Below are 21,873 nucleotides of genomic sequence, written 5' to 3' on the forward strand. Positions count from 1 at the left end.
TGACTCCCCTTCGGTGTCCTGGTCCGTCTCGGTGAATTATGATGTTTGGTCTTCGTTTCGTCGAATTCCGAGAATATTGCCCGAACAGCCTTTACTGGAACCAAAAACAGCGAGAAAACGAGAGCCGGCACTTGTGGCATCTTGTTAATAGGTTAGTTCCGGAAAACGCATAAAATCATCATAAAGTGCAAGCAAAACATGTAAGTATTGTCATAAAACAAGCATGGAACATCAGAAATTATGGATACGTTGGAGACGTATCACCTGCATGCTCAACCGGTTCTTCTAGGGACAAGACTTCCTTCTGCGGTCGTTCCCGCGATAGCGGAGATCCTGCATTGGATGGATGTGGGTCGGATTGGGTATTCTCATCTTCCTCTTCCTGCTGATCCAATGCTGCTAAGGTTGCGAGAACCTGCTTAGGAGGAGCAGATTCCGCGTCAGTTTCCTTTTCACCTTCCAGCTCCTTCAAAGCTTGGTCGAATTCCTCCGTGTTCATGGACGAAGTATAGTCGGAAGTTGGACTGAGGTTGTCCAGGATTGATTCTTCTACATCTCCGACCTCCTCTTGCTGATCCGGTGCGTCGCTATCTCAGGCAACCTCATGTTGTTTCGGGGCGTCGTCGGTTCCGGCATCATCAACCTGCATGGGTCCGACGTCTTCCGGAAGAGGAGCGGTTCTAGCGGTATGTGCGAGGAAGTGCACGAAGTGACACCTTTGCTTCTCTAACACCTGGGAGACCCAGGCGGATCTGCATTGGTCTTCCACCGTTGTTTCCTGCTCAGGGGCGGATTGGGCGGGTGTTAATTTTTCCAGATCTAAGGCGAAATCTTCCTTAGGAAGCTCCAGCATCTCAGATCGGATCTTCGCGACTGCGTCCTGCTCAGCGGCGGTCGCGTCAGCGTTACTTACCAGGGCGTTTCTGTCAAGATCGACGGTTTCGCCGATGAAGATGTGAATGCCGCCAATCGGGACGATGGAGAGCTTGACGGGGTCGGTCTTAGCCGGAATCCAGCACTCGTCCTGAGGGACGATCGGAAAGTTCCCGGCGTAAAGGACGCGCCCCACAACGATGGATTCGTCGTAGCTTCCCATGGCGGAACCCTCCCGGTTCCGGCCTCCAGACGCCTGTTGATAATTGGTTATTTCCCTAAATGTATCTCCAAGAATCCTTATTTCTAGCTTGAGCAGTTACCAAAGCATTGGAGCAAATCTCCTCAAGTTTTTTTAAATTCTTGGAAAGCCTACTGAGATAAGGGAAGATGAAACATGTCCTGTAGAAACTCTTGAGATATGACATCCCAGAATGATCGGTTGTTTCTATAACCGGGCTATTTACTTTGTGAGGGACTTCGTGCTTGAAGTTAGATATCTATCACATAGTTTTTTTCTTGCTTACCATAAGTTGTTGGTGCACATATATATGTGAACCCTAGTTATATAGGTTTTGTGCTTGACAAATTAGACTCTAGTTTTATTCCGCATTTGTTCAATCCATTATCGTGAAAGTTCTGAACCACCTATTCACCACCCCCCCCCCCTCCCCTCAAGGCGGCATACATGTCCTTTCAACGTTGGTCAACACTTGATTTCCTTCTTCTTTCAACCTTGCCACCAAGAAATGGTTCAAGTGATTTCTTCTAACAAGAGATCACTTGAATACATAACGAGACTTCTTCAACTTGCAAAACCTCAAAGTTGTTCCGTAGAATTATCATCTTGTGATTCCTCCTGTAAGAATGAAGTTTTAGCATCTACCTGTTCAAGCTCAAAATCATGCACAGTAACACTAGTGAGTAAAGTGCAAACTAAATTGTTACATCAGAGAAAAAATACCTCACTAAAATTAATCATGGAATCTCAGTATAAGATAAATTAGTTTTAGCAATAATATACCATCTATTTTGCACAAGTCGTTGCCTCCGAAGACAAAACAAAACTTATGGAGAAATTCACAAACAATAACAATAATAAAGACAAATATTTATAAAGGAGAAATTTGAAGAAATATAGAAAGAGTCGGGAATTTGAAAACTATATAAGTTCATTGAAAATAGGGGATAGTTAAATGAAAGAATAATATTTGATGAAAACTAAAATTTATTATAACATTGGCAATATCTGATAAAATTCATTTGTTAATCATGCTGTGAGACATACGGAAAAACAGATTAAACCTAGATCACGTCACAGTTTGAAGTTCACGGTTTTAACAGGGGAGTGGCCTAGTTCATTTGGCAGTGGAGTTAAAGGACGAAACTAGATTAGGATGTTGTTGATTAACCAAGAATAGGCGTTGCCAAGAAATTCTCGACACTTTTCAATAGAAGCAAGTCATCCAATGACGAGAAATTTTCTGTTAGGGACTAATATAGGCACCTAATATGCGAACTCAATCATCTATTGCAAGCCAACTGTAAGCACATTAAGAAAAAGGATTTAAGCACAATCTGCTTGAATTATACCTTATCATTACACCAACCACTTCTGCAGAAATGGAGTGGATGACAAGGTCATCTCAAGGAGACACTACTGGGACCCCCTTTCATAGATGAGAAATCAGTAAACAAAGACATCCAATTGTATAATTAATCATTTAATTTTCTTGTTTGTGCAGCGGCCACATCTAGTATACTTAATCTTCAGGTTTGCACTTTCTGATGATTGGAACCGGTTTCAGCAGGCTGTCAGCATTCAGCAAATAATCAATCATGCTTCTTTGTCCACAGATTAATATATCCAAGGACATAAAGGGAACTAGCTGAGATTTCGGCTCTCAAGCTGTACATATGAAAATTTATTATGACCATCATGATTGCATAGCTAGAAGATAGCAGATTATTTAGTGACTCAGATGTGGAAAAGTAAAGAAGAAAAGGATGATACTATATTTATTTTTGAAACATAGAAGAGGTAACGCAAAACGAGCCAGATTCCGCTCATTAAGCAAGTTAAGCAAAGCACCAATCCTCCAGTTCAGAGGTCTCTAATTTGCAATTTTCTTATACCACGATGATGTGGTTGTTGAAACTCAAAAGGACAATTATTAGTATTTCTCAAGAGCTATTGGATCAGAACGGTGAAGAAGTTGTACATTTGTTTGTATGGGACAGAGCAAATCAGTCCACCTGGATGCGGTTGTGGCGTTATTATTGGCATGTTTGCCTTTTGCTCGGTTTCTTGGTTTTTCTGGTGTGGCAGTGGTTGAGCTATCTTCATGGGCTGTTTTTTTTTCCGTTTGAGCCCAATGAAATGGGGATTGAATACTGGCCCAGTATATCCACAATTAGTAAATGTATGGGTGCATTTCCTTTTTTTGCGAATTCAGTGAGTTTTATTAATTACTTGGCAGTATAAGAATCACTTGTAGAATGTCAACGAGAAAACCTAGGTCATAATTAATCTAGAGGCATCTCCTCATATCAACACTAGCTTGTTTAGCACATCGATGAACATCTTAATTAGCTTCACACCCAATAAAACAAATGCCACACTTGATCTCTCTAATTTCTTGATAGATATCCCTAATCTTAAATCTATGAGCAGCTTCATGATACAGGCCTACAACCTCCTTCCCATCACTTTCAATGATAACATTTGCATATCCCTCAACCCACACCCCCACGTCACCCCACCAAAATTGGTACATGTCAACCTTCGTTAAAATTTTAGGCCAAGCTCCACGTCAGAAAATAAAGTTAGGCGAGGTATTGCAGGGTTCTCTCAATCCCTGAAATCAGCATCCTATACTTAATGATCTGGGTCAATTCTAACTCTATGCCTCATTGGCGCATCAGGAAAAGGCTCACCCTAACCAAGATTACTCACTAGTCTCACTTATTATATGGGTCCACATATCATATCCTTCTTTTATCCCCGATCTCCCTTTAAAAATGCTACACAGATTCAAGGACAGACCACACAAGATAGACGACGATCTCAGGCACCTCATTCTCAAGACCAACTAACCAATGTACACTGATAAGGGGTGGTACGATCTTCTCAGTAAGCAACGGGGGTGATGATGATCACGGGATGAACACAGCGGAGATAGCTTGATGAAGTGGGTGATAACTTGTATGACGCCACGAGATCTCTCGATTGGTACCTGTCGCCAATGCAACAGCTCTCAACCCTGCAAGATATTCCCAACTCCACACACTTGCGCACGTAGCCGCCGACCACGAAGCGGTAAGTTGCAACCGTCCAATTCCCAATGGAACAACAGATCACACAAGACTTTCAGGGGTTCAACACCAAATCAATGCAATATGGTGTAGAGATTCAATAGAGTTGCAAAGCAATCAACTATGAACTAGGGTTTATCTTAAACATGGTCTAAAGCTACTTTGGGGGCGCCCTGGGCACTTATATAGGGGTTCAGGACGATCTTAGATCGAAAAAGTACGAAAATAACCGACCCAGAATAGATCTGGTCGAGACAGACTCGGACTCGGCCGACCTGGGGGCCGGTCGACCGGGCCTGGGACCGGCCGGTCCGGTTTTGGACCGGGCCAGGGACCGGGTGGCAACGGGGCGGGCGTTCCAGGCTTACTGGACATGGCCCGGCTGGCACCGGCGTGGCGCCCGGTTTGGACCGGGTGGATCCGGCGTGGCAGCCGGTCGGACTGGGCCTGGGGCCGGATGATCCGGCGGCACGGCCGGTTGACCGGGCTGGGCGCCGGCCTGAACATCTCCTCCTCTCGCGCATGCCTCCCGCTCCTCCTTCGCGCGTCCATGGGATGTCTTCATGTCCAGCTCCATGTCCAGCTTCACGTCCATCTTGTTGTCCAGCTGCTACTCTCCTTCTCGGGTGATGCTTGGTTCCTCTTCATACCTGATCATACATAAGTAATACGACTTCGGCAGTATAAAGTTCTCATCGATCAAAGTATCACTTAGGAACAAGTTCACCTATTGTTTAAGTAGCTTCGCACGAGCTCGTGTCATTGGTCCAATCCTAACTTCATTGGACTTGAGCTTCACAGCAGCATCATCTTCATCTTGCAATGACGGAGGTAGTAGTGTGGTAGGGATATCCTCATCATCTCCCCCCTTCAAAAGGCGTCGACCTCGACGCTCCAAGGTCTTCTCCGTCATATGGTGTCAAATCAGCCACATTGAAAGAATTGATGACACCAAACTCATCAAGTGGAAGATCTATTAGCACCACGAGGAAGCAACTTGGACTTCCGCAGCTTCGGAAACCTATCCTTGCGAAAATGTACCCAGACCATATCACCAGGCTTGAACAATATCTACTTGCGCTTCTTGTTCATCCTTGCAACATTGCTCTTGCCTTTCTTATCTATCAACTCTTTAGTCTTCACATGAATCTTTCGCACAAAATCTGCCCTCTTGGATGCCTCCATATTGAATCTCTCATGTATGGGTAGAGGCAACAAATCCAGCGGAGTAATGGATTTGAAACCATACACCACCTCAAAGGGACACAACTTTGTGGTAGAATGTACCGCTCTGTTATAAGCAAACTCCACATGCGGCAAACAATCTTCCCACTCCTTCAGGTTCTTCTTGATCATGGATCTCAACAATTGTGACAATGTTCGATTCACCACTTCAGTTTGGCCATCAGTTTGGGGATGACAAGTAGTACTGAAAAGTAGCTTCGTCCCCAGCTTTCTCCACATCGTCTTCCAGAAGTAGCTCATAAACTTCACGTCACGATCAAAAACAATAGTCTTCGGGACTCCATGTAGACGTACAACCTCCCTGAAAAACAGGTTAGCAATATGCGACGCATCGTCGCTCTTGTGGTAGGCAATAAAGTGTGACATTTTAGAGAATCTATCCACTACCACAAATATATAATCATGGCCTCTCTTAGTACGCGGCAAACCCAACACAAAATCCATACTAATGTCTTCCCAAGGTGTAGTAGGTGCCAGTAAAGGAGTATACAAACCATGAGGCTTCAGCTTGGACTTGACTTATTGCAAGTAATGCACCTCTTCACATACCTGTCCACATCCCGCCTCATCTTTGGCCAATAAAAGTGGTCAGCTAGCATGAGTAGCGTCTTCTCACGCCCAAAGTGACCCATCAAACCTCCAGCATGAGATTCCTGCAATAAGAGCAAACACACACACGATTCTGGAACACATAGTTTGTTAGCTCTAAACAAGAACCCATCATGTATGTGATATTTTTCCCTTGCTTTACTAATAGCACACAAGCGATATGGTTCAGCAAAATCATGATCAGTAGCATACAAATCACATAATATCTCTAATCCAGGATTTTTAACATCAAGTTGAGTTAATAGCATATTCTTCCTAGATAGAGCATCATCAGCAATATTATCATTTCCTTTCGTATGCTTAATAATGTATGGAAAAGACTCAATGAACTCAACCCACTTAGCAAGACGCTTATGCAAAGTAGACTGAGCTTTCAGATATTTTAAAGCTTCATGATCAGAATGTATGATAAATTCTTTTGGCCACAAGTAATGTTGCCAAACCTCAAGAACTCTAATTAAATCATACAATTCTTTATCATATATAGGATAGTTCAACTTAGCACCAGAATGTTTCTCAGAAAAATATGCAATTGGACGACCCTCTTGCATCAACACACCACCAATTCCCATACCACTAGCATCACATTCAATCTCAAATTGCTTATTGAAATCAGGAAGTGCAAGCAACGGTGCAGAAGTTAACAATCTCTTTAGTTCATCAAAAGCATGATCTTGGGTTGCGCCCCACTCAAAGACAACACACTTTTTAGTCAAATCATTCAAAGGTGCAGCAATAGTACTAAAGTTGGGCACAAATCTTCTATAAAACCCAGCTAGACCATGAAAACTTCTTACTTGACTCATATTCATGGGAGTAAGCCAATTTTGAATTTCTTCCATTTTAGACACATCAACCTCTACTCCATACTTAGAGACAACATAACCCAGAAATATGACCTTAATTATCTTTGCAAAATGTGCACTTCTCAAGATTACCATAGAGTTTATTATCACGCAACACTTGCAAAACATGTCGAATATGTATAGTATGATCAGATTCATTGCGGTTGTAGATTAAGATGTCATCAAAGTACACAACCACAAACTTGCCAATAAAATTACGCAAAACATGGTTCATCAGTCTCATGAAAGTGCTAGGTGCATTAGTCAAACCAAAAGGCATTACTAACCACTCATATAAACCAAATTTTGTTTTAAAGGTTGTTTTCCATTCATCCCCCTCTTTCATCCTAATTTGATGATAACCACTACGCAAATCAATTTTAGAGAAAACAAAAGCACCACTCAATTCATCTAGCATATCCTCTAAACGGGGAATAGGATGACGATATCGAATAGTAATGTTGTTTATCGCTCTATAATCTACGCACATACGCCATGTACCATCTTTCTTAGAAACTAGGATAACAGGAACAACACAAGGACTAAGCCTTATGCGGATATAATCTTTGTCGAGTAGCACTTGTACTTGCTTCTGTATCTCCTTCGTCTCTTCGGGGTTCGTCATATATGGTGCCCTATTGGGTCGGGGATCAAGTCAATTTAATGCTCAATACCACGCAATGGTGGTAGTCCTGCAGATACCTCCTCCGGAAACACGTCGCCGAATTCCTGCAAAACATTAGAAACACCAAGAGGAATAGGGGTCATGTTGTTAGAAACTAAAACTGTACCCCTGTACATGAGCACAAGAGGCATGGCTGTAGGCTCCTCAGTAAATTCTCTCATGTCTGCTTTGGTGGCTAATAATACTAAGGAATTCACTCTCACACTTTTCGTTATATCACTCACGGTATTACAATTCTCTCGCCTATCTATAGGAGCATCCTCCAAGTTTACTTCAACTTTCTGACGAGATACATTGACAATTTGCTGTGGTGACATAGGCTGTAAGTTGATTTTCTTGCCCTTGAACTCCAAGTGATATGTATTGGCACGACCATTGTGTTGCACAGAACGGTCATAGAGCCATGGCCGACCCAACAGTAGGTGACACACCGTCATAGGAACCACATCAAAATCAATGGAATCCTTATACGGTCCAATCTCAAACTCAACACACACCATGTGGTTTACCTTCATCTCACCATTGTCGCTCAACCACTGAATATAATATGGATGCGGGTGATGTCTACGCACGCTTCTATTCCTGTAGACAGTGTTGGGCCTCCAAGAGCAGAGGTTTGTAGAACAGTAGCAAGTTTCCCTTAAGTGAATCACCCAAGGTTTATCGAACTCAGGGAGGTAGAGGTCAAAGATATCCCTCTCAAGCAACCCTGCAATTAAGATACAAGAAATCTCTTGTGTCCCCAACACACCTAATACACTTGTCAGATGTATAGGTGCACTAGTTCGGCGAAGAGATAGTAAAATGCAAGTGATATGGATGAATATGAGTGGTAATAACAATCTGAAATAAATATGGCAGCAAGTAAAAATGCAGTAGAACAGTAAATAAACGGTGATTCGATATTTGGAAACAAGGCCTAGGGATCATATTTCACTAGTGGACACTCTCAACAATGATCACATAAATAAATAACTTCTCTTCACTTGTGCTACTTTCAAACACTCTCTTGTTGGATAACAAACACCATTCATTGTGTAGGGCTATAAAAGCACACCTCAAGCCGGAGTAAACAAGCTCCACAACATCCGGAGTTCATATTAAAGTAACCTCTAGAGTGCATAATAGACTGTTGCAATTTAGACCGAGTAGTAATATAGCATACACACTGTCACCAATAGCTATGAAAGGGGGAATAGATCGCATCAATACTATCATAGTAATAGTTAACTTCATAATCTATAAGAGATTACAATCATAACCTACGCCAAGTACTACATGATGCACACTACTGTCAACTTTACATCATGTAGGATGAATAGACTACTTTAATAACATCACTAGAGTAGCACATAGATTAATAGTGATACAAAGCTCATGATCACATAAAGATCACATGGGAGAGAGAGATGAACCACATAGCTACCGGTAGAGCCCTCAGCCTCGGGGGAGAACTACTCCCTCCTCATCATGGGAGACAGCAACGACGATGAAGATGGCGGTGGTGTCGATGGAGATCACTCCGGAGGCAATTCCACGTCCCGGCGGCGTGCCGAAACAGAGACTTATGTCCCCGAAAGGAGTTTCGCGATGGCGGCGGCGCCCCTGGAGTATGATGGATTGATCTCGGGTTTTCGCGTCGCGAGGGATTATATAGGCGAAAGGGGAGCGTCGGTGGAGTCCCGAGGGGCCCACACCATAGGGTGGGGCGGCCCCCCTCCTGGCCGCGCCGGCTGATGGGGAGGAGGCCCTGGGCCTCCTCTGGCCTGGCCCTTCCGGCTCCGTGAGTCTACGGCGGAATTGAATTTGTGTGATTTTTCCGGATTTTTCCGAGCACTTTGGTTTTTGGGCCTTTTACGCAATAAACGGACATAATAAACGAAGCCGCGCTTGTGGCATCTTGTTAATAGGTTAGTCCAATAAATGCCTTAATATGATGTAAAGTGCATATAAAACATGTAGGTATTGTCATAAAACTAGCATGGAACATAAGAAATTATAGATACGTTGGAGACGTATCAGCGGGTGCGGTAGATACTTCAACTTCAGCTTGGTACACAACTCCTTGCTTGCTAAATTGAGGCAACTCCCTCCATCAATAATGACCTTGCAAGCCTTGTCAGGACCAACTAAAGCCTTTGTTTGGAACAAATTGCAGCGCTGAGTAGATGCACTTGGCAACACAGTAAGAGCACGCTGAGACACAACAATAGTACGAGCTTCAGACAGATAAGCATGTACACCATCACTGTCATAGTCATCATCTTCTGGAGCATATGGATCAACATCATCTCCAGTCTCATACTCATTGTCCTCATTAATAATCATGACCTTGCGGTTAGGACAATCTCTCTTGAAGTGACCATTGCCACCACATGTATCGCAATTCATATCACGGTTGCGCGCAGTAGAGATGCTAGAACCACTCGTACTTGCAGCAGATTCGGACTTCTTTGTGTTGGACACATTGGAGACCGGCTTGCTAGACGGAGTCGAATAAGGTGCAGGGCGCGAAGATGGCGCCGGCGTCGTAGATGGAGGCGCCCTAGGCGTGTAGCGCCCAGCTCCCGTAGCACGACCTTTAACCTTTGCTTCTTCAGCCAACTATGATTCAGCTTCTTTTGCATGATGTAGCAACTCATTCATAGTGGTGTAACTGTAATGACGAACAATGCCTTTGAAATCAAACTTCAAACCATTGAGAAAACGCTGCATTGTCATCTCAAGTGACTCACAGACACGGCCACGCTGCATAAGCATCTCCATCTCCATGTAATATTCATCAACAGTCTTCACACCTTGTCTCAATAGGGTCAACTTATCATATATAGTTCGCAAATAATTAGTGGGCACAAAACGAGCGTGCATTGCCGCCTTCATAGCACGCCATGTGATAATAGGCATATCACCATCTTCTTCGCGAGCACGAACAAGTCCATCCCACCAACGCAATGCATAGCCATCAAATTCGGAAGAAGCAAGCTTGATCTTCATATCTTCAGTGTAATTATGTAAGTGCCATAACTTCTCTATCTTCAGCTCCCAAGAGAAGTATTCTTCAACATCAGCACCTCCTTCAAACTTGGGTATGGAGAACTTGGGCTTACCCAATCCATCTTCTTCCTCAAACCCACGACCTTGACGTCGGAGTTCAGTGAAACCACGACCGTGGTTACCATGTCCAGCACCACGATTAGCATTAGGTGCTTCATCTTCTTCTTCTTCGTCTTGTTGCTGCTGTTGGGTGAGATTATCAACAGTTAGTTGCAAAACTTGAAGACTGCGCTGAATATCCATCATTTGATCTTTCATTATAGTGACGGTCGCACTAGTAGTATCCAGCTTCTGGGAGATCCCCTGAATAGTCCCCCTAAGTTCATCGTCCTGAGTGCGGAATTCACGTCGCATCTCATTACGAAGAGCTTCATACTCCCTCCATGTCATCACATCAGCGGCATCCTTGTTTTTCTGGTTAACAATTTTCTCATCACTAGAAGACATGGTTAGTAGGTTAGTGCACTAAAACAAATATATATGGTGATACTCTCACAACTCACTCAAAACTGATAAGAAAAAGGAAATCTTACCGCTCCAAAGTGAATTAGTATTGCTTACCACTTGTAGTGATGACCAGTGCACGGATGTAGCGAAGCGAATATCAAGGGTATAAGAACAATCACACGACAAAGCTGGATATATGTGGGGTTGTAGGTGGGCTACCTATTTGCACCAATAACAAGCTCTAGCGCTGACCGTAGACAACCAATGATACTCACACAAGGCGATTAATGTGCTAATGCAACTATATGTATGAAAGGTTGCAATGCACTCGAGAGACGCTGGCAAAGCTCAACGGAACAGGCACAAGATTGCTCAACTACGGGTGCAGTTAAAGAAAACTTAGGCCTTCACTTGATTCTACTAGCACTTCACTTTTTCTTTTTGGAATTTTCTTTTTATCACACACAGCTATGTAGCTCTTTTTGCTTCTTTTCAATTTTCTTTTTTTTTGATTTTATGAGTCAATTCCTTGATAACACGTCCAACAGATAATGTAAAGCACCAAAACCCTAATGAGCAGCCTGTCGAGCGGTAAAACTAGTCTCTTCTGGGGAAGTTCCTAGTCACTTATATCGAAAGGTTGTGGCTATGGTTTGGACAAACACACTGTATGCTATGTGGACTCGGAGCAACAAAAACTGACTCTAGATGAAAGCGGAAACACAAACCCTAACAATACTAGATGGAAGAAAAACATACGCAAAAACAACTACGAAAAGCAACTAAAACTCAAAATTAGTGCAATCTAAGGCTATGGCAAACCCTAACCCTAATTTTTTTTGGCGTTTTCTGGATAGGAAACACTCACAACTCAACTATGGGGTGGATTGTGGATGGCTTACCGAGGAAACACTGAAATCTGATACCAAGATGATAAGGGGTGGTCCGATCTTCTCAGTAAGCAACGGGGATGATGATGATCACGGGATGAACACAACGGAGATAGCTTGATGAAGTGGATGATAACTTGTATGACGCCACGAGATCTCTCGATTGGTCCCTGTCGCCAATGCAACAGCTCTCAACCCTGCAAGATATTCGCAACTCCACACTCTTGCGCACGTAGCCGCCAACCACGAAGCGGTAAGCTGCAACCGTCCAATTCCCAATGAAACATCAGATCACACAAGACTTTCAGGGGTTCAACACCAAATCAATGCAATATGGTGTAGAGATTCAATAGAGTTGCAAAGCAATCAACTATGAACTAGGGTTTATCTTAAACGTGGTCTAAAACTACTTCGGGGGCGTCCTGGGCACTTATATAGGGGTTCAGGACGACCTCCGGTTGAAAAAGTACGAAAATAACCGACCCAGAATAGATCTGGTCGAGACAGACTCGGACTCGGCCGGCCTGGGGGCCGGTCGACCGGGCCTGGGACCGGCCGGTCCGGTTTAGGACCGGGCCAAGGACTGGGTGGGGCGGGCGTTCCAGGCTTACTGGACATGGCCCGGCTGGCACCGGCGTGGCGCCCGGTTTGGACCAGGCGGATCCGGCGTGGCAGCCGGTCGGACCGGGCCTGGGGCTGGATGATCCGGCGGCACGGCCGGGTTACCGGGCTGGGCGCCGGCCTGAACATCTCCTCCTCTCGTGCATGCCTCCCGCTCCTCCCTCGCGCGTCCATGGGATGTCTTCATGTCCAGCTCCATGTCCGGCTTCACGTCCATCTTCTTGTCCAGCTGCTACTCTTCTCCTCGTGCGATGCTTGGTTCCTCTTCATACCTGATCATACATAAGTAATACGACTTAGGCAGTATAAAGTTCTCATCGATCAAAGTATCACTTAGGAACAAGTTCACATGTTGTTTAAGTAGCTTCGCACGAGCTCGTGTCATTGGTCCAATCCTAACTTCATTGGACTTGAGCTTCACAGCAGCATCATCTTCATCTTACAATGACGGAGGTAGTAGTGTGGTAGGGATGTCCTCATCATACACCTTCATGGCCTTCGCCGTTACCACCTATCTGGCCTTGCCAACACCGGCAATGCCTCCTTCACCCATGGTTTGTCTTTCTACTTGAGATTCCAGAAGAATGTCTACGTGGACATCCACCACCACTTTCCCTCGCTTCCACTCCCACACACAAAATTTATGTGGATGAGGGAGCGATTTGGCAGAGATAGAGAGTAGAGAGATATGACATGTGGATCCACGTAGTCAGTGAGCAAAACCTATTAGGGGTCATTTTTTTCCGGTGCATCAAATATCGATAGGAGTATAATTGATTGGGATAAGTCAATACATGGTGCCAATTTCGGGGACTAGAAATTGAGATTTTGATTACGACCGGCACCATGCATGATCTTAGGATTTAAAACAGATTCATGTGAATCGTATTCTGTTGTTCCTTTTCATAATTTATTTTGCATTGGTACCTACTTTGGGTATTCCACTTGCTGGCCAGTCCTCGCTTGTGTTATTTTATTAAATACATATTGCTCTGTAAGGTGAAATGTAACAACAGCCCGTCTAGCTCAGTTGGTAGAGCGCAAGGCTCTTAACCTTGTGGTCGTGGGTTCGAGCCCCACGGTGGGCGCTTGTTTTTTCCATTTTGCTACTTTTTTTACTCTCTCCCTGAGTCTATTTCTCTGCAGTTCATCGATGTTAAAACGCACTAGTACATGCCCTGCAGGCTCTCTTCATGTCCTCTGCCCTCAAATTTATTTGCAGTACGCGTGCTCCATACAGCTCCTAGTAGTTTGTACACATGATGTGAGGTGAAACCAGGCACTTCGTTGTAATTTACAGCACGTACGCTACTTGAATTATTCACGTCCTTCGTGATGGGATGACACTGAAGCAACTGGTGCCATCGACGAGCTAAACGAACACATTCATTTTGCCCCACGGTGGGCGCTTGTTTTTTCCATTTTGCTACTTTTTTTACTCTCTCCCTGAGTCTATTTCTCTGCAGTTCATCGATGTTAAAACGCACTAGTACATGCCCTGCAGGCTCTCTTCATGTCCTCTGCCCTCAAATTTATTTGCAGTACGCGTGCTCCATACAGCTCCTAGTAGTTTGTACACATGATGTGAGGTGAAACCAGGCACTTCGTTGTAATTTACAGCACGTACGCTACTTGAATTATTCACGTATTTGCAGTACGCGTGCTCCATACAGCTCCTAGTAGTTTGTACACATGATGTGAGGTGAAACCAGGCACTTCGTTGTAATTTACAGCACGTACGCTACTTGAATTATTCACGTCCTTCGTGATGGGATGACACTGAAGCAACTGGTGCCATCGACGAGCTAAACGAACACATTCATTTTCCCAGGCTCGGAAGGGTATGGATCAAAGCCACGGCAATTCGAAGTCTCCGAGCGACGGCACTCCACCATGGCTCTCGACGTCTCCGAGTCCCAGCAGCTCCTCAAGGTCATCAGACTGATTAGTTCCACAAGCACCGAACAGACCATGATCACCCGCTGCCTCCAAGCCGTCAGCACCACCGCGCCACGGGCTGAGCAGGAATCCCAGCTCGATCCCGTCCAAATCGAGGTCGATCGACAGGTCGTCTCCAGCGAAATCTTGCTGGCCTTCAGCCGGTGTCGTCTCTTCAGCCGCCGCGTTCTCCAGTGGAAGGTCGTGACCTGCTGCTGCCATCACCGTGGTGCACCGCAGCGCCTTGGTCCGGATCGGGCTGCTCGTGTCCGGTGGCGCTGCACCCTCAGGCGGGGGTGGCGACGCCGGCTTCGACGAAGCGACGGCCTGCAGGCTGTTGGAGCAGCCGCTGTGGTTGTTCCCTTGCGGCGGCGGCGGCAGCATTACCTTCTTGCTGAGGGTGGTGTTCCAGTAGTTCTTGATCTCATTGTCTGTTCGCCCCGGCAGCCGCCCCGCGATCAGCGACCACCTGCCACGGTCCAAAGCTAGTTAATCACGCCACACTTGCACCTCTTGATTACTACTAGTAGTAGCAAATACTAGCTGGCCTTATTTACTTGCACCTGACAAGGTTAGCTGAAACTTAGCATATGTGGCAGGGCAGTGCCACATCTGGGGTGGCATTTTATGCTGGATCAAAGTGGTTGTGCATGCATGCATGAATGCGGGTTTCTTGTAGCTGCATGTCATCATCAACTTTGCTGACCGAATAACTCCTTTTACCTCTTCAGGTTAGAGACACTAGACTGACATCTAGAGATTTGTTCTTGGTGCCACGACGCGCCCAATTCAGCAACGGATAGTGCTGACTAATTTGGATAACTGGCACAAGTGCCCATGATAACTGGATCCTAAGTATGGTATCTGCTGGCCTACTTTAGGGAAAAATTGAAACAGAAATTCTAACAAAAAAGCTTAGCATGCCCTAGGTGCTCACGAATAGTTTCATCAAACAACTGTGTGACATATTAGTAATCCTACACAGAAAGACCAACTTTATGTACTTGCATGTGTATCGATCTTTGCTCACTTTGCACTGGCACGAGTATTAGGAATTTGGAAATGCAAGTGTAAATAAGCAAACAACAATGCTACTTGATTTACGGACTGACATTCCATTCCACACTACAAATGGAAGAATACAGCAGAAATGTGGACCTGTTGCCGAGGAGCCTGTGGAGCCTGACGATCAGATCCTCTTCGTCGTCGGAGATGTTGCCTCTCTTGATCCCCGGCCGGAGGTAGTTCAGCCATCGCAGCCGGCAGCTCTTCCCGCAGCGATTCAGCCCTGCATCCGACATTTGACGCGCCGTCAACACAAACAGCCATCTCGATCGTCATGCTTTGCCTGTACGGTAAACCAGTGATCTCTCTCGCCGTTTTCTGTTTTTGTTTTGAAATGGGATCTCTCTCGTGTTTCAATCACCTGGCTTCTTCAACCTCTCTGTTTCATCTAGAGCTCCTTATGCTAGCGGAGCTACCAGACAGAATGAGATCAACAAACAGCAAATTGGATGCTTAACTGACAAATGTATGTCGGGAGAGGGCGAGGAAGATTTAGAGGGGACGGTGGTGTGACTGACCAGCTCGCTTGGGGAGGCTTCCCCATTTCCCCTCGCCGTGCTTGTTGATGTAGGACACCAGGATGTCGTCCTCCATTGCTGTCCATGCCCCTCTGTTCAGGCCCTCCTTGGAGCAGCATGGCTTCCTCCCCATATCCTCTGTCTTTCTCCCACTGTGTGCATGCGTCTGACAGAGAAGCTCTCTGCTCGTCATGTATATGTAAGGTATTTCTAGACGGGGCTATTTGAAGGTTAGATGGGGTTTGTGTACACGAAACCGTACGGGTTTAACAGAGCAGTAATCAGGGTGCACTGGCTAACAGTTTATTTAATTTCTGTACTGGACCATGGCACTGTGGCATATTTTGTACTCCAAGAGATGAATCTGGGACCGAGATACGCAACAAAACCTCTTGTGACCACCTATGGTCTTGAGTCTTGACAACCTGTGTAGCCAGCATCAGAAAATGCACTCTTCAGACAAGAGGGGGAGTTTCTTTTTAAAATCCAATGCCCAGTGTATGCTTGAGATATCCAAAGTTTCCATAGTTTAGTCACAGAAGGATGATGGAACCGACAAAATTTATTCACCTAAAAATAAAATATCATGGTGTGTCATGCTAAGGTACCACAAAGCAGGGGCGTACCCAGAAGGGTGGTTGGGTGGGCCCCGTGACCCACCCTGATTTTTTAGAAAACGTTTTATATTTAGTCATTTAGCAAATTTTTATCACACATGAGCGGTAAAAATTAGAAATTAGAGGTGTGTGCCCACCCTGAGGTATTTTTGTGCATCCGCCACTGCCACAAAGCGAAAACTACACTTAAGGTGAAAATGGCAATTCTAACCTTTGGTAGAAAATTCAGTCGGAAATTACCCTCTTCGGAAAAAAAATCTTTGATTTGATCCTTTTGATCGACGCCCTACATCACGGCATTGAACCCTAGCAACCTCAACGCCGCTTCAACAACTTTGAGGAGTCCTGCCATGTTGGCGCTTGGAATGCTGACTCATTGATGTGGATTAGTTCAACATCGCGTGCCAGAGCATCGAGGCGTCTATGTTCAACTCCTCACATCAAGAGGCGGTGAGGTTCCTTAAGTCGCCAAGGGTCACTGTGGGTCACCAACCTACAAGCGTAATCCGTAGGCACGTCTGCCACGAACAACAGGAGTAGGAGAGCCATTGTCCCTCCCTTTCGTGGATTTTGCCCCCTGTCAATCTCTAGCGGTAATCTTCCGCATTTTCCCCCAATTTTTTCGGTTGAACACTCGCATTTTCCCTACTCAGTCTCATATATCCAAAACCTAGTTCATATATTCAATTATAAAACATGGATATTTGGCATTGTATTTCCTATTGATGGTACTATGTTACTCAACAATCCGTTGTCACTTTCAAAAAAAAAAGTCCGTTGTGGGCATTTTAGTGTGTTAGTTTTGTAGTTATCATCAGGTCATCACTACGAGGTTAGTTTAACTTTGATGTATATTTTTTTAAATTGTTATATTAGTATATATGTGGTGAGTAATCACATAGCTATGATGTTCAGTATCCATGATACATGTGAACCACACCGTCTTTTTCATGGATGTTACCTTCTCCTCTGCTACTCTATGCAACAACAACAACAAAAAAACCGTTTTGATGCATGCTAACCACGCTTAATGGAAAATGGCATAGTCGCTTAAGCTCCCCCGTAGGTCTTTCATAGTAGTAGGCCGTAGCCCATAGCGGAAAATGCTCGTTTTTTGTTTTCCTTTCGAAAACACTGGCTGGTACAGGAGATGACCCATCGGAGTGAAACTATGCACTAGGCAGAAGAAAAAAGTGGTCAATAAAGCTGCCCTGCCTCCTCCTTTTGGCTATCAGATTCTGGTCAAGTGTCGCATGATTGTTCGAGCCAGGAAGGCCTGCCATGCAAGAGATTCCCTGTCCCAGTGGTATACACTTTTGATCAGATATTTTGATCATTCCCCCAATAATCTGCACTTCAAATCACTCAGCACATGCGAGCATTTCAAACAGTACTTAATTCTGATTCAGGCTAAATTCGCACCACGTTTATGCCAATTCTCCATCATTTTACATACCCAAGACTCGAAAGGTAATTGTCAATTGATATAGGTATCCCCAAGAAACTTTACAGCTTGAAAGATTTAGGAGTTGCATGACATCTCTAACACAGCCGGTAATATCTTCTAAAATTGCAATATTTGCACGGTAGTGCAGATATCAAAATTTCCCGAATAAACATAATTTCTGGCTCCTTCAATTATCTAGTTATGTAAATTCTTGCATTGTAAGGAATCATTCAAATGATCTTGACAACGTTCGAGACTCTTCAAGGCAGATATACAATCGTAGTTGGCACCTGGCAGCAACAAGTCTATGGTCATAGTATTGGGTGAAACAAGGAGCCTTCGAAGATTGGGTAGTTGCTGAAGTAGCAATGTTGAAATGTTAATAGAATCCTATATAGCAAAATATTTTCATGCAACTAAATATATTGTCTTGTATACATTTGACCATCAGTTTTATGTGTTCAATACATGCTTGCAAAAGTATACTACTACGTCAGTTTGTACCAGGCCTTTATATGGAGAAATCACCAAAATACCATTTCCAAGTAATTAATCTGAATACTCAAAATATAGAGTTGTCGCTACAGATACTAAAATGTCAGTTTTTAGAAATGATGGACGGTCCATGTTCAAAAGAAAAATGAAGTAAAGCTAGAGGAAAATGAAATGCCCTAGGGGAATCTCATGGAGAACCCCAGATCGACTTTACCAACAAACATACTCTCCCCAAAAGGCACAGATGCCATTGGGGAGCAAAAGCACTTTCCCATTCACGTGTCTGCACTACAAAATTTCAGGAGCAGAAGAAAAGAGACAATCATCCAATGCTGAATGAATGCACAGCCTCAACAGATTTTTTTGCAGAAAGTGATGCTGCAAGAGAGCAAAAGGGCGAGCGCTCCAAAAGAAGCACTGGTTGGTCTCGACCTGAAAGAAAGGAAGAACGGCGTGGCAAACTAGGGTGCAAAGCAAAATATTAGAGGCAAAAGAGCTCAATCATGTAAAGTCCCAGCAGATTTTCGCCTCCGACAATACAAACTGATAGCTGAATCAAGAAACAGAACAGCAATAATTAATCTTGAGCACATAAGGTTTATAAAAATGACCCCTTTTTGCAAGAATAAGATTTGGGATCATCGCTATATCATTCTCAGCATTTTGAGCCGTTGGGAAGGCGTCAAGTACAACTTTTAGAGCAAGCAAACAGGTAAATGCACAATTCCTTCAAATGAAGAGATCAGAAGCCAAAAATGAGTTCAGACTAGGGGTAAATTCAGAGAAGTCCTCACTCTCTGTTAGATTCATCCTTGGACTGATTTGTTTTTCCGAGGGATAATCATTGGATTGTTGCATCAATTCCACACCTGATACTAGCTCAAAGAAGCAACAAGATTAACTACAGCTACAAGAAGAACAATAAGATGGAAGCATTGCGCTTGCTCATACTATATAGCAGGATGGATGAGTGAGTAATTAAATACAGCTTGTTCCTCTTGTTAGTCCATGCCGGACCTGATCCTCTTGTGCCCAGCTTGCCGGACAGTGCCGACGGACCCACCCTCGGACATGGCACGGCCGCCACCACCCCCCGAGGAGGCAGCGAAGAGCGAGGACAGGTTGGCATAAAGGTCGACCACGCGACGGATGTTGTTGTTAAGCTCCCTGATGAGGCCAACATTGCGGGAGAGGTCGCCGGGCACCTTGGACTCATGGTTCTGGTTGATCTCGTTGATGAGTACACGGTTCTGGTCGAGCAGGCCCTGCACCTGCACGAAGCTCGACTGGAAGGCATGCAGCACCTTGGTGTCGACGCCGTTCGTTGCCGGTGCGCCGCCGAACCCCGACATGGTGTCGCCTTCCATGGGTTGGTTGGTTCCCTTCGATTTTTGGCTACCTGCCTGATTGCTTGTGCCCGCCTTCTTGTGCGGCGTCCACAAAAGCTTCTGATCCTGTAACTAATGGTGTTCTTGAGTCATATGAGTAGTTTTGCAGCCAGTGGCTCTCTTCAATTTAATCCTGCAGAACCCAAATGGACCAAGTGGTGAGATGGATGAAACTGAATCAAGGTTTTGGAAGGGGTGGTGAGGTAAGCAAATCTAGAGAGACTGCTCTAGTTGTTTTGTGTCATAAAAGATTTGGCTTTTTATTGCTGAGGTGAGCAAAATTTGCAAACTGGAACTACTGTTGTAGAAAAATGTCACTGTTGGGACATGGGAGGACAAAGTACTGGGGAACATGGGCAGATGTACTTGCGAATCTTTCATGCTTGGACCCCCCAAAAAAAAATACTAATATGATTTACAAAATTGAAAGTAACCTATTTTTACATAAAAATATACTACGGAGTAGTAGAACGTAATCAAGAGAAATCCAGGAAATATAAAGTGCGTCAGATTTTGGGGGTAAAGCAAAGAATAAAATACAGGGAAAGGGTGGAGCTTGTGTGTTTCAGTGTTTGCGTAAGAATAGGAAAGTAGGAAGGTTCTGGGAGTTGTTGAGATCCGCCGTCTAACATGGAATTCTACTGACCGGTGAAGGAACTCGAGATCAACGATTGGAGTTGTGGAGAGCACCAGACCGGAAGCTGAAAAGAGAGATTCCCTGACTGAAATGGAATGTTCAACCAAAATCCGCAAAAATGATAGCCAAATTTGCAAAGGTAGGACTCCGCTTGCTCATGAAGAGCTATATCTGAATTGGCTATCGAAAAAAAAGAGGGCCGAATTCAACTCAGAAATTCATGAACGCGCGGATCAAAATTTCTGAAACCGCAGGAAGGAAGTGGGAACCGGAACTCATGCAACTGATATACTGTACTAAAGAGATTCACGGGGGCTGGTGCGGAAGGAGGGAGAGATTCCCCCGTCTCTCTTGTGTTCTTCCAGAGGGGAAGAAACAAGGATCAAGCTGCAGTCAACCAAACCTACGACCAAACCAGAAAAAGAAGGAAACCAGAGATCCCGAAATAGCGCACAAGAACAAACCATGAAGAGAACCAAGAAACTGACAGGTTCTGGAAGGAGAAACATGGCTCCACTGGAGCCTCAGTCTGGCGCATCTATGGGGGGAGAGAAGCGGGAGGGGGGCTTACCTCGGAACTCGGCCGATCAGATCATACGAGGGATGGAGCGAAGGGGCCTGGGAAGGAGGAGAGGAATGGGGGATGGATGACGATGGGTAGATGGAGAGGGAGAGGGAGGGAGGAGATCAGGAGATCCTCAGACAGACACACGGAACAGTGCTATGTCCCCCTTCTCTCTCTTTATTGCTGCTGCTCCGTAGATAGATAGAGAGAATCTTTTCCTAGAGAGAGAGATTTGCGGCACGTTCGGACACGTTTCTCCCCAGTCTCGCTCGCTCTGTCTCTCTCTGCAACTGATGGTTCGTGGAATGAGGACTAGTGTGTCGACTGACATTATCAGAGCATCTTCACTCGCGTCTCCAACCAATCCTAAGAGCATCCCCACTCGTTGGCGCTCCCCACGCCCAAATCCGGCGAAATTTTCGTCCGGATTGGAGGAAGATTTGGTGTGGGGAGAAGTAGTTTCCCAGTCGTGTGCTCCCCAAGCGGCGTTTCTCGGGGAAAAAGAGGATGGCTCGGGGAATCCGGACGAAAGAGGAGACACGTGGGCGTGGACGGTTGGTTTAGCTTCATCCGGAGTCCCGGGAGACCCCGGGAAACCGAGGATGGCATGGGGAGTCCG

The 21,873-nt window shown here is 44.9% G+C and overlaps 2 protein-coding genes and 1 non-coding gene across 3 annotated transcripts; 1 reads left to right on the forward strand and 2 right to left on the reverse strand.

Annotated features, from left to right (window-relative positions):
- Positions 1 to 13,599: 13,599 nt before the first annotated feature.
- Positions 13,600 to 13,672, forward strand: TRNAK-CUU. Its single transcript has one exon. It is a non-coding gene; the product is annotated as a tRNA-Lys (tRNA).
- Positions 13,673 to 14,432: 760 nt separating this feature from the next.
- Positions 14,433 to 16,238, reverse strand: LOC124698366 (transcription factor MYB1-like). Its single transcript, XM_047230850.1, has 3 exons — positions 16,106 to 16,238; positions 15,681 to 15,810; positions 14,433 to 14,991 (listed from the first exon to the last, which is right to left on the reverse strand). Exons 1-3 carry the CDS (start codon positions 16,236 to 16,238, stop codon positions 14,433 to 14,435), a joined length of 822 nt encoding a protein of 273 aa, XP_047086806.1.
- Positions 16,239 to 19,241: 3,003 nt separating this feature from the next.
- LOC124702459 (protein ELF4-LIKE 4-like) lies at positions 19,242 to 21,457 on the reverse strand. Its single transcript, XM_047234604.1, has 2 exons — positions 21,261 to 21,457; positions 19,242 to 20,185 (listed from the first exon to the last, which is right to left on the reverse strand). The coding sequence occupies exon 2, from the start codon at positions 20,029 to 20,031 to the stop codon at positions 19,666 to 19,668; it is 366 nt and encodes a 121-aa protein (XP_047090560.1). The 5' UTR covers positions 20,032 to 20,185; positions 21,261 to 21,457; the 3' UTR covers positions 19,242 to 19,665.
- Between the last annotated feature and the right edge of the window lie 416 nt (positions 21,458 to 21,873).

The sequence above is a fragment of the Lolium rigidum genome, chromosome 3, assembly GCF_022539505.1.
Source record: "Lolium rigidum isolate FL_2022 chromosome 3, APGP_CSIRO_Lrig_0.1, whole genome shotgun sequence".
NCBI lineage: Eukaryota > Viridiplantae > Streptophyta > Magnoliopsida > Poales > Poaceae > Lolium > Lolium rigidum.

Bases quoted from the DNA above. Each gene is read 5' to 3' on its own strand.
- LOC124698366 (XM_047230850.1), bottom strand. From the start codon at position 16,238: ATGGGGAGGAAGCCATGCTGCTCCAAGGAGGGCCTGAACAGAGGGGCA. The intron at 15,811-16,105 runs GTCAGTCACACC...TGTCGGATGCAG, and splicing joins AAGCCTCCCCAAGCGAGCTG to GGCTGAATCGCTGCGGGAAG. The intron at 14,992-15,680 runs GTCCACATTTCT...GGACCGTGGCAG, and splicing joins CACAGGCTCCTCGGCAACAG to GTGGTCGCTGATCGCGGGGC.
- LOC124702459 (XM_047234604.1), bottom strand. From the start codon at position 20,031: ATGGAAGGCGACACCATGTCGGGGTTCGGCGGCGCACCGGCAACGAAC.